This window comes from Carcharhinus amblyrhynchos, chromosome 2 (genome assembly GCF_965287045.1).
Source record: "Carcharhinus amblyrhynchos chromosome 2, sCarAmb.v2.hapA, whole genome shotgun sequence".
Taxonomy (NCBI): Eukaryota; Metazoa; Chordata; class Chondrichthyes; order Carcharhiniformes; family Carcharhinidae; genus Carcharhinus; species Carcharhinus amblyrhynchos.
Window position 1 is genome coordinate 106,538,652 of NC_137325.1, and position 12,978 is coordinate 106,551,629.

General features: G+C 42.0%; 1 protein-coding gene across 1 annotated transcript in view; it reads right to left on the reverse strand.

Moving 5' to 3' along the window:
• abcb4 (ATP-binding cassette, sub-family B (MDR/TAP), member 4) overlaps positions 1–12,978 on the reverse strand; it is a 105,326-nt gene that overhangs the window by 13,384 nt on the left and 78,964 nt on the right. Inside the window, exons 15-18 of the mRNA XM_080210614.1 lie at positions 12,211–12,357; positions 7,359–7,463; positions 4,060–4,137; positions 405–488 (exon numbers count right to left, since the gene is read on the reverse strand). Coding sequence (XP_080066740.1) covers positions 405–488; positions 4,060–4,137; positions 7,359–7,463; positions 12,211–12,357 — 414 coding nt within the window. The remainder of the gene's footprint in view (positions 1–404; positions 489–4,059; positions 4,138–7,358; positions 7,464–12,210; positions 12,358–12,978) is intronic.

The window sequence follows — 12,978 nt, forward strand, 5'->3', positions numbered from 1 at the left end:
ATAACTTGACCAACAATAAGCCCAAAATCAAAATGAGCATTTGTCATAGAGATATGGCTTATGAACGAGGATATTTCAATTACTTCTTAAGACATTTAAATAAAGTAAGTTTTTCTCTTAAATTGCCGATGTAATGGAATATCCATCTGATTAAAGAACTAAATCAAAAGCATTTTTCTCCTTCAGCTACTTGAAGGACTAAAAGTGAAGGGATATGGAGAAATAGCAAGGACTGCACTTTGTCAGGACCAGCACAGACTCGATGAACCAAATGACCTTGTTCTGTGCTGCGTTATTCAATGAATCTAACATGATCTTTACAATAATTCAACTAGGTTTCATCACAACTTTTGACTCCTGCGGTGAACTGGAATGTTCAAAGCCAGAAGGCAATAGATATTTACCCCCTTAACTTGAGATGCATCAGTGGCTAGTCTGGTAGTCAATGCTCCAGTGTTGTTCTTCGAATCATCAAACCAACTTATATCCTAAAATAAACATACATAAAAATGAATTTGTTATGCACTTATGACAACAAAAGACCATCAGATGTATGCACATTCACCTGTCTTTTTGCCTGGACTTAAATCACTTGCAATGTATTTTGCAGCATTATTTGTTAGAATGTTAAATGAAAAGAGTTTATCGATTGCTGAATGGATACTGAATTTAATATGTCTGAAAGCCAATTGAAAAGTTTGCTGGAATCACTACAGTAAAATTGCACCTTATAAATTAATATCAATTAACTATTGTCATATAAATTATTTCTGCAGGATTACCCCTTTATTTGGTATGAGTGAAAATCAGATTCCTATCCCAGTGGATAGGAACCTGAGAAATCAAGCCACCGTGATAAACATGTCAAGTCTTTGCTGACAGTCTAGGGGATTTATACCACTACTCTATGGCATTGTTGGTTCATGAGCTAGTCTGACAGTTGTAGATCATGGTCTTCCAGGTCCAGCAGCTACTTATTATAGAATCCCTATTCTGCAGAAAGAGGCCATTTAGTCCATTGAATATGCATTGACTCTCCAACAGAGCATCTTTCTCATGCCCTATCCCCAGAACCCCACATATTTACCCCACCAATCCCCCTTACCTACACATCTTGGCACAATAAAGGGCAATGGAGCATGACCAATCAACCTAACGTGCACATCTTTGGAATGTAGGAAGAAACTGGAGCACTTAGATGAAATCCACGCACATAGGAAAATGTGCAAACTCCACACAAATAGTCACCTAAGGCTGGTATTGAACTCAGGTCTCTGGCGCTGTGAGGCAGCAGTGCTAACAGAGGTGATGTTAGGGGTAAGTTTTTCACTCAGAGGGTGGTGAGTGAATGGAATCGGCTGCCGTCAGTGGTGGTGGAAGCGAACCCGCTGGGGTCTTTTAAAAGACTTCTGGATGAGTATATGGGAATTAATGGGATTGGGGGTTATAGATAGGTCTATGGATTGGTAGGTATTGATGTGATCGGCGCAACTTGTGGGCCGAAGGGCCTGTTTGTGCTGTAGTGTTCTATGTTAACCATTGTGCCACTGTGCCGCCCTGTTGATTCTCTCTCTTCAGGCACCATCTTTTTCAAAAGAACCATCACTATCGCTCTCCTTAAAAAGATACATCCGTGGCCCCTTCCCTAGAGAGTATGATGTATAATAGTGTAAGTATAATAGAGGGCTACCCTCTGTAATTTAATAGGAAGGCAATGGTGTAGTGGTATTGTCACTGGACTAGTAATCTTGAGATCCAGGGTAATGCTCTGGTGGCTTTGGTTCAAATCCAACCGCAGCAGATGGATTTATTATGGAATGAGGAATTGTCGTGAAGACCCATCCACTTCATTAATGCCCCTGAGGGAATAAAATCTGTCGGTCTGATCTGCTTGTGGCTCCAAATCCACAGCAATGTGGATGAATCTTAAATGGCCTCTGAAATGACCTAGCAAGCCACTCGGTTCAAGGGCAATTAGAGATGGGCAACAAACGCTGCCCACATTCCATGAATAAGTTAAAAAAATGTTGCCTACAAAATGAAAACAGTCACTCATGCTTTTCAGCATTTGTTATGGTGAAAGTTTTAAAAGGTGAAAACTTGCCATGTCACTAGAAATATAGCAAATGAAGATATTAGCCATAAAACAGTTACAAAACATATGGTAATGCATTTTGGAAGGTCTAATACAGATAGGAAATATACAGTAAATGGCAGAACCCTTAAGAGTATTGATAGGCAGAGGGATCTGGGGGGACAAGTATACAGGTCACTGAAGGTGGCAATGTAGGTGGAGAAGATAAACAAGAAGGTATACGGCACGCTTGCCTTCATCGGCTGGGGCACTGAGTTTAAAAATTGGCAAGTCATGTTGCAGCTTTGTACAAAGAACAAAGAACAAAGAACAACACAGCACGGGAAACAGGCCCTTCGGCCCAACGAGCCCGCGCCGCCGCCCCACTGTCTCAGTGACCTATTCATGATTTTAGTCTACGCCTGATCAGGGAGGTCCAATTTAGGGACAATTTAGTACCCCAATCAATCAGCCTAAAAGCACATCTTTGGGGATGTGGGAGGAAACCGGAGCACCCGGAGGAAACCCACGCAACCACGGGGAGAACGTGCAAACTCCCACAGACACAGGCCCAAATCCATGTGTCCGCACAGTAACAGAGATAGTCTCTGAGCTGTCATGTTGCCCTTGAGATGGTCCAGTTTAAGCACACTAACGACATGAAGCAATAGGCAACTCCCGAAGCAACGTCCAAGAGCAGCCCACTACAACCTGCCGCATGCATGCCCCTTGCTGGACTTAAATGCCTGTGGAGACAAAAAAATTCATTATTAAACAGGCAAAGACTAACATCCCTGAGGCAAAACGTATTCCCAAGCCTACAATGTTTAGTAAGGCCTACTATATCCCCCTATATGTAGCCCGCTCATGTGGCTGTCTAAGTGACTCTTAAACAACCCTAGCGTGCCTGCTTCCAACACCTTACTCGGCAGTGCATTCCACACCCCCACTACCCTTTGCGTGAAAAACTGCCCTCTAATATTTGTCTTATACCTAGCCCCCCTCACCCTAAGCCCGTGACCCCTCGTTCTATCCATTTCTAATAGCGGAAAAAGCTTACCACCATTTACTCTATCTATCCCCTTCATAATCTTATAAACCTCTATTAGATCCCCCCTCAGCCGACGTCTCTCAAGGGAAAACAGCCCAAGTTCATTCAATCTTTCCTCGTAAGACAGCCCTTCCATACCAGGCAACATCCTGGTAAATCTCCTCTGCACTCTCTCCAGGATCTCTACATCCTTCCGGTAGTACGGCGACCAGAACTGGACGCAGTACTCCAAGTGAGGCCTTGTAGAACCTAAGTTAGGCCGCATTTGGAATATAATGTTCAAATCTGGTTGCCACACTACCGGAAGGATGTGGAGGCTTTGGAGAGGGTACAGAAAAGATTTTCCAGGATGTTGCCTACTATGGAGAGCATTAGCAATGAGGAGAGGTTGGAGAAACTTGGTTTGTTCTCATTGGAACGACGGAGGTTGAGGGCCGACCTGATAGAAGTCTACAAGATTATGAGAGGCATGGACAGAGTGGATAGTCCACTTTTTCCCCAAGGTGAAAGAGTCATTTACTAGGGGGCAGAGGTTTAAAGTGCGAGGGGCAAGGTTTAAAGGAGATGTACGAGGCAGATTTTTTACAAAGAGAGTAGTGGGTGCCTGGAATTTGTTGCCAGGGGAGGTAGTGGAAGCGGATAAGGTAGTGACTTTTAAGAGGCGTCTTGACAAATACATGAATAGGGGTTTTAGTTTAGTCGGGCGACATGGTCGGTGCAAGCTTGGAGGGCTGAAGAGCCTGTTCCTGTGCTGTAATTTTCTTTGTTCTTTGTTCTTTATCACTACTGATTTAACTGGATCCAGTGATAACAAAAGTTCTTTTTCTCTCTGAATAAGGTTTAGTGAGTGCAAAGTAAATGCAGCCAACTAAATTTGTAAGTATTTGCAAGATAATAAAGAAACAAACTAAATATTAATATATATGGTTTTTACCTGTCTCATCATTGCCTTAAAAGCCATGCATCGTAATCTCATTGTCAATATTTCTCCAGATTTGCCAAATGTGAAACCCTAAAGAAAAGTAATGTGATGTAATTTAAAACAACCAAAAGAATAGCACAACTACCCAAATCAATTTTGCAAAGAGTTAAAATGATCTGGAGGTTTTTAATTAAACAAAATGTTCCAAACAAAAAAGTTGACCGTGACCAATTTTTAAAAGCTTGGATACGGCAGTGTAGAACTTCTGTTTGTTAAAGTCCAGGAACATGCACCTTGACCTTCATTCCTGTTCACGCTATTTTTATGCAGGCATTGTACTAAGTGGGCTCAAAGCCACACAAATAAAAAACAGCACGTAGAGGAATCTATAATGAACATGTTGAACATTCCTCAAATGTCAAATTGATTCCTGAATTCAACTGAGCAGAACTCCCAAGAAATCATCCAGAACTGGCATGGGTTCTTCTGTAAAGCACCAAACCTTTAAAAAGTAACAGTGATGGGGAAATAGCAGGGTGCATGCTAGTAATGTGCTGTAGCATGTACCGGCAGCTTGTTCTGTCCATTTGGACAATTCCATTCCTGAGCCTCTTTACTTGGGAGTGTTATAGGGTCCACTTGGGTTTCCTTTGGGTGCTCCGTTTTCCTCCCACAGTCCGAAAGACATGCCGTTTAGGTGTATTGGCCATGGTAAATTCTCCCTCAGTGTACCCGAACAGGTGCCGGAGTATGGCAACTAGGGGATTTTCACAGTAATTTCATTGCAGTGCTAATATAAGCCCTTGTGTGACACTAGAAAATAAACTTTAAACTCCAGCATTCCTCCAGCAGAACAAGCCTTTCGGAATTAGAGGGTCATATGATGCATTTCAGGGTCTCTCAAAATTTCCCATTTACACAATTATTCAAAAAAGGAAAGTCATCTTTTGAGTGCTAAGCTATGATAGTTATATATTCTCTCTTCTTTTAATTCTCCCCATTACCTTCCCACCATCTTATGAAGTTCTGGCATGGAAGTATCACCATTTATTCAAGCGATGTTCCTCCAGCAACTTCCAGCTGTTCTTTCATTGCAAATAAGAACATAAGAACATAAGAAATAGGAGCAGGAGTAGGCCATCTAGCCCTTCGAGCCTGCCCCGCCATTCAATTAGATCATGGCTGATCTGTTGTGTCTCAGTTCCACATTCCCGCCCTCTCCCCATAACCCTTAATCCCCTTGCTTATCAAAAACCCATCAACCCGCGTCTTAAAGATATTTAGCGAGGCAGCCTCCACCACCTCAACGGGCAGAGAATTCCAGCGATTCACCACCCTTTGAGTGAAGAAGTTCCTCCTCAACTCCGTTCTAAACCGCCCCCCCTTTATCTTGAGGCTGTGCCCTCTAGTCCTACTGTCCTTTCTGAGCGGGAAGAGTCTCTCCACCTCTATCCTATCCATCCCATTCATCATCTTATACGGCCTCCTCTTTGTTATGAACTCTTTTGCACTACTCCTGGAGTTTGTTTATATTTTAATTTTTTTCTAATGGTTTTGGACCATTGCACAGAGACCCCGGGCAATTTTGGTTTAAATTAAACAAGGTAAATTGCACATAAAGGGAATGAAGATAAGGTAGAGATCATTATCTTGGTGACTAGTGGAGTGCCCCAGGGATCGGTGCTGGGGCCTCAGCTATTTACCATTTATATAGATGACCTGGAGGAGGGAGCTGAGTGTAAGGTGTCAAAATTTGCTGATGACACAAAGATAAGTGGAACAGCAAATTGTACGGAGGGTATAGAAAGTCTGCAGAGGGATCTAGATAGGCTGAGCGAGTGGGCGAGGAACTGGCAGATGGAATACAGTGTTGGCAAGTGTGAGGTTATCCACTTTGGCAGGAATAATAGTAGGAAGGACTACTACTTACAGGGCGAAAAGCTGCAGATGCTACGGTGCAGAGGGACCTGGGGGTCCTTGTGCATGAGTCGCAAAAACCCAGCCTACAGGTGCAGCAGGTGGTCAGGAAGGCAAATGGGATGCTGGCCTTCATAGCGAGGGGGATTGAATATAAAAGTAGGGAGGTCTTGCTGCAAATGTACAGGGCACTGGTGAGACCACAGGTGGAGTACTGTGTGCAGTTTTGGTCGCCGCACTTGCGCAAGGATATTTTGGCCTTGGAGGGAGTACAGAGGAGGTTCACTAGGCTGATACCGGAGTTGAGGGGGTTGAGCTACGAAGAGAGGCTGAATAGACTGGGCTTGTACACGTTAGAGTTTAGAAGGATGAGGGGGGATCTTATTGAGACATATAAGATGATGAAAGTGATGGATAGGGTAGAGGTGGAGAGGTTCTTCCCGCTCAGAAAGGACAGCAGGACTAGAGGGCACAGCCTCAAGATAAGGGGGGGGACAGTTTAGAACAGAGTTGAGGAGGAACTTCTTCACTCAAAGGGTGGTGAATCTCTGGAATTCTCTGCCCATTGAAGTGGTGGAGGCTACCTCGCTAAATATATTTAAGACGCGGGTAGATAGGTTTTTGGTAGACAAGGAAATTAAGGGTTATGGGGAGAAAGCGGGAAAGTGGAACTGAGCCACTTCAGATCAGCCATGGTCTTATTGAATGGCGGGGCAGGCTCGAAGGGCTAGATGGCCTACTCCTGCTCCTATTTCTCATGTTCTTATGCTCTAGAATGGAGGAGGGGGGATGTTGAGGCAGCAGTGGTTAGTGTTATCTTTGTGAACTTTGGAGGAGCACTTCTGTCCATAAAAATAATTCAACACTGATCTTCAGTAATTCTTGTAAGCTGCAACATCCATGGAACAGGTTGGGGTTGGCACTGCGTAGGTGGCCAGTTCTGAACTAAAATGATAATCAGCGTCTCACTTGTATGAAAAGATATTAATTTCCATATACTAAAAAGAAACATATTACCTGAAACAGGAAGAACCTTTGGATAACCAGTAGTAAATCTTTTTTAAAATGGAACAGATTGGGTCTCCAACGGTTACTGACCCCATTTTGAGGGCCCTTACATCTCCAGTAATATCAGGAGAAAGCAATGATTTTTCAGTGCTGTTTACTTATATAGTTTGTTATCGAGGAAAACTACACAAGATACAAGCCAAGTCTTTGCTTGGCTTTGCTCCTTCAGTGCATAAACCATAAGACCATAGACCCTAAGACATATGAGCAGAATTATGCCCCTCGGCCCATCAAGTCTGCATAATTCCATCTGAACCACTCAACAGGGTAACTTTACTGCAATTCCATCCAGCATTCTATTTATTCAAAAATTCATTAAACTGTACCTGCAGGAAAAACGTGATGAAACAGACGCCTCCAATTGCCAAGAATAACAGGGAAAAAAGTGTACTCTGATGGCTAACATGTTGTCTATCCGTATTAGCAAAAACCTATATTGGGTAAAAGGAATACAATTCAACCGTGATGATTACATAACAACAAATGTAGTAAATTTACTACTGCAAGATTAGAAAGAAAACATTCATGATTGCTGTAAAAATGAACAACTTTTACAGTGTTATCCACCATTCATTTTGATCATGGCTGATCATCAATATCCTGCTCCTGCCTCCCCCCCACTCCATATCCCCTGTTTCCTTCAGCACCAAAAACAATATCTAATATAGATATAGATAGGTTAGAAGCAAGTCTAGGCTAGGAAACAGAGTTCTGAGTCTTTAACTGTATCTTCCCCACACCTGACCCAAATTACACATTTTTTTAAAAAGGTTAAAATTCAGCCCATGGGAGTTGGGGATTTTAAATTTGATTAATTAAAACAAAAGCCTGCAATAAAACTAGTGCTAGATGTTGCTATTCCAACATAAGCAAAGCTACTTTGCTCAGGGGAACCACATAAGAGGATAAGGCTCAATTCCAGGATGGCATCATGAAATGTTTTTAATGGCATGGGGTTAGCGAATGAGTTGTGAACCCACACACAAAAATCCCAAAACTGGCAGATCCATTGAGTGGATAATTTTAGACCCCCTTACGATTTCATGGCGTTGGACAAGCTTCTGAAGGAGATACAAATCACACTAGTTTAGAGGTGCCATAAACTATGAGGGAACCTTTTCTGAATTTGGGAACCTTTTGACCAATAAGCTTAAAAAGTGTTGCTAACTTCACATGATGGGGCTTTTTTTTTAGAAAAGGTAAGCGACTGGTGAATTGACCAGTGTTGTGAAGGTGGAATGATCTTCAGTTGTATCAGCTTAATTTTATCTGTGGGATGAAGTGCTGTTCTGCATTCAGATTTTATTAGTTCAATTGTACCCTGTACTTTGGTCTGTTAGACGTCTATCTGTTCAGCCTCTGGAGCAGTGGAACAAATGGCCATCAGTTGCTGAACTCCAAACTCCACACATGATTCAGCTCAAAGGAGCTATTGATACAGTTGTGAAGGGGACTGTGAATTTACTTAGATCGACTGTTTCATGAGATCCAAAGAAGATTTTTTTAAAGTAGTTTTTGAATGGCTATTTATTTTGCCAGTTTCATGAGCATCTCAAAGACTTTGCAACATTATAGGACTCTTCACTTCTGTCTGTATTGGATATTGGGTATGTAGGCATGGGGATGGGGGTGGGGGGTTAGTACATGGGTATGGAGGAGGCACCGGAGTATGGAGGCGGGAGAAGTGAGAGGGGTTTAAGGGAGCTATGGTGCCTAACTGGACTAGTCTTTGCTCCCCTCTCAAGCCAGTTTCCAGAGGTGATGCGCTGCCACTCCACCATAAAAATAAGTGGGCCGGCATACAATGTTGAGAAATCTCCCGCTTGCGATTTCTGCATTGAAGGAGAAAATCTGGTTCTGAGTGTCAATAAAGGTGTCCATAAAACTAATGGATTGTCGTAAAAAAAATCAGGCACACTAATGTTCTTTGGATAAGGAAATTGTCTCTCCTTGCCCATTCTGGCTAACGTGTGACCCATGGTAGTGTGGTTGACCTTTAACTGCCCTCTGAAATGGCCAAGTGTATTACTCAGGCTCAGCACCAACTTAGCTAGACAATGTGGGAAAAATGCCAGTCATACCAGCAATGTATGCATCCCCCGAATTGAAAAGCAATGAAGAGGATTAGGAATGAGTTAAATACACATAGTTATAAAATTGTGGTCCATATATTTGGATTTATTTGGAGATCGCCAGTGATGTCCTGCAGTGATTGGCATTTGGTCATTTGGGTCAAAATATTACATTGCTCAGGCAGCCATGTGCCCAACCTGGAAGCACCTAAATTTGCATGAGAAGTCATCAGGTTTGTGTCCCAACTTCTTAATCACGTAATATTTCAGTTGTTGGGTATGAACGGGAGTCGGAAGCGAGTCCACTGACAATTAAGTGGGCAGTTAAAGCCATTAAGGGGCCATTTTAAGTTTAAGTTGATTTATTAGTGTTAGGTTTACATTAAGACTGCAATGAAGTTACTGTGAATTTACATGGCCTTTCCACCATTGTGATTGGCAGGTGGGCCATGTATCCAGGCAGAACCATAAAATCCCTACAGTGCGGAGAGAGGCCATTCGGCCCAACTCTGCACGAACTCTCAGAAAGAGTGTATTATGCAGGCCTACCGTGCACCCTATCCCCATAACCTCACTCACTTACCACAGTTAATCCAACTAACCTACCATCTTTGGACACTAATTTAGCACGGCCAATCCACCTAACCTGGATCTTTGGACTGTGGGAGGAAATTGGAGCATCCAGACGAAAGCCACACACCCGAAGAGAATGTGCAAACTCCACATGTACAATCATCCAACACTGGAATCGGGCCCCTGGTACTGTGAGGCAGCAGTGCTAACCACAGTTCTGCCACCTTCCCATTTTTCCCGATCTATATGTAGATTAAAAACCCAATGATTATTGCAGTACCTTTCTGACAAGCTCCCATTATCTCTTCTTCTTTACTCTGTCCTTCTGTGTAATTACAATTAGGGGGTCTGTACGCCACTCCCACATGTGACTTTGTGCCTTTATAATTTCTCATCTCAACCCAAACTGCTTCTACATCCTGCTTTCCTGAACTTAATTACTATTTCTCTAAAGTACTAATACCATCAATAATTAACTGAGTCATGCCTTCACTTGTTCTTATCTTCCTGCCCTTCCTTAATGACACATACCTTTCAACATTCAGATCCCAATCAATGGAGAGGTTAGGTTTGAATCCATGAGAGTTTAATAGATTTAAGATTGAAACTTTGAAGATCTTGAGGGGAATTGGTATGTCAAATGTATAGAAGACGTTTTCTCTTATCAGAGAATTTAGAACTAGGGGTCACTGTTTAAAAAAAGGGTCACTCATTTCAGACAGACATAAGAAGTTTGTTTTCTCTTAGAAGGTCATGAGTTTCTGTACCTCTCTTCCTCAAAAGGCAGTGGAAGCAGAGCTTCTGAATATCTTTATGGCTAGATAGTTTCTTGATTAACAAAGGGGTAAAAGATTATCGGGGGTAGGATGCTACAAGGAGCTGAAGTTACAATCAGGTTAGTCGTGATCTGATTGAACGTCGGAATACTGCTGCTCCTAATTCATACGCTCATATCTTGATGTGTTGGAAAAGCTGACTTGAGCTTGGTGAATGATATCTCAGTTAGAAAAGCATAGTGCTTTGCATGTAAGCAGAACATAATCCTCTACCTGATCGAATACAAAATTAAAGTCAGTGCAAAAAGTTAAAGTCTTGAATTCTTCAATGCATTTGTCTCAAAAAGTAACACACAATGAAGGTACGTTTATAGCAAACAGGGATGTAGGTTGAATCCACTATAAAACAAAACATTACATTTGGTCTTCCCAAGACTCTAGTTAGGCCTGAGCTAGACTTCCGTCGTCTAGTTTTAGTTTCCTTGCATGTTGGAAGCTATTGTGGCTCTGGAAGGGGCGTAAAGAAGAATCTTAAGGTTAATTCCTTAGTTTAAAATACTTCAGTTATCTCAGATAGGCTCAAAGACTTGCGTCTGTATAATGATAGAAAACCATCGAGATGGAAACCTTGAGCAAAATTTATAAAATATTTATGGTTTATATTTATCCATTTATAGGATGCAGAGCTGGGCTGAAAAGTGGCAGATGGAGTTTAACCCTGATAAGTGCGAGGTGATTCATTTTGGTAGGACAAACTTGAATGTGGATTACAGGGTCAATGACCTTGATGAGATCACATTTGGAATATTGTGTGCAGTTCTGGTCACCTCACTACAAGAAGGTTGTGGAAGCATTGGAGAGAGTGCAGAGGAGATTTACCAGGATGCTGCCTGGTTTGGAGGGTAGGTCTTATGAGGAAAGATTGAGGGAACTAGGGCTTTTCTCTTTAGAACAGAGAAGGATGACTTAATAGAGGTTGATAAGATGATGAGGGGGATAGATAGAGTGAACGTTCAGAGACTATTTTCTCGGGTGGATGTAACTGTTACCAGGATGCATAACTATAAGGTTTATGGTGGGAAATATAGGAGGGATGTCTGAAGTAGGTTCTTTACTCAGAGAATGTTTGGAGTGTGGAATACACTGCCTGCTGTGATAGTGGAGTCGGGCACTTTTGGAACTTTCAAGCGGTTATTGGACAAGCACATGGAGCACACCAGAATGATAGGGAATGGGATAACTTGATCTGGGTTTCGGACAAAGCTCGGCACAACATCGAGGGCCGAAGGTCCTGTACTGTGCTGTATTGTTCTATGCTCTATGTTTGTGTTTATTGGATCAATTACTTCAACTGAATAGATAAGACAGGACCCAGTGGTCATGGTTATAAGTTATATATTGGCAGGACTAAATTGGATGTAAAATGGTTCTCCTGTTTTCACGAAGATCTATAGAGAGATTGCCAGCTCAAGCATTGAATTGCTGATTCACTGGAAAGCTTCACATAAGGGCTGGACTTATTTTTGGCTTCAGCATACAAGAATTTGGTATCCTAGAATATAAATGATGAACTTTATGTCTTTCTATCTCTGTAGGCTGTTTAATACTTTCTGGTCAGTGTACCTTTATCTCCTAATTATTAGGGATTATAGGATTGCCACTAATTCTTCTTCCAAGAGAAGATTTTTAAAATGCAGTTTCTTCCAAGTGCGTGTTTAATCACATAACCAAAATGAAATTAAAGATTTTAATCTTACTGCTATAATTTCTGAAAATATCACAGCAAAAGCAGGCTGCACGAGACCATTTATCAAAGCGCAGACTGTTCCCACAACCATGTAAGGCCACTCTGTCTTGTTCATCTGAAGAATTTTCAAAAAGGACATATTGGGAAGATTTTCATCCTGAAAAACAAAATGAAAATATGGAATATGCTTGTCAAATCTGTAATCTGCAAATGATGGAACTTCTCTCTGTTCATCTGTTCAAACCTAACAAAAAGGCCAAGGGAATGAATTTATATGAAATAAAAACAGAAAACTGGCAAATGCTCAGCCGGCCTGGCAGTGTCAGTGAGGAGAGAAACAGAGTTAAGATTTGATGACCTTTCATCAGAAGGGTCAGAAACACCGGACAGAATTTTAAGTGAACTGTTCTTCTTGGAGTGGCGGTCCCAGCAGGCAGTGTGCGTTGCAACTTGGAGTGCAACAAGCTTTGCCACAAAGTAATATTAACATTCCATTTCCGGACTTTTCCACCAATGACAAATTGTGGGTGTGATGAAGATTCACACCAATTAATTGAAGGATTGTTATTTTAAGGGACTCAGCAAGGTCAGAGTGGCTCCAATCCAGAATTGTCAACAAGGTTTCAGTGAACCAAAGAATGGAAACAGAATGTTGGACACCTCCCGTCCACCCCCATCCCCTCTAACTCTTGTTCCTTCAATCCCTGGAGGTCCTGCTGTGGGCTTAGATGTTCCCTGCAGAACAATACTTTGTCTGTGGGGTCACTGTTTAAGAATG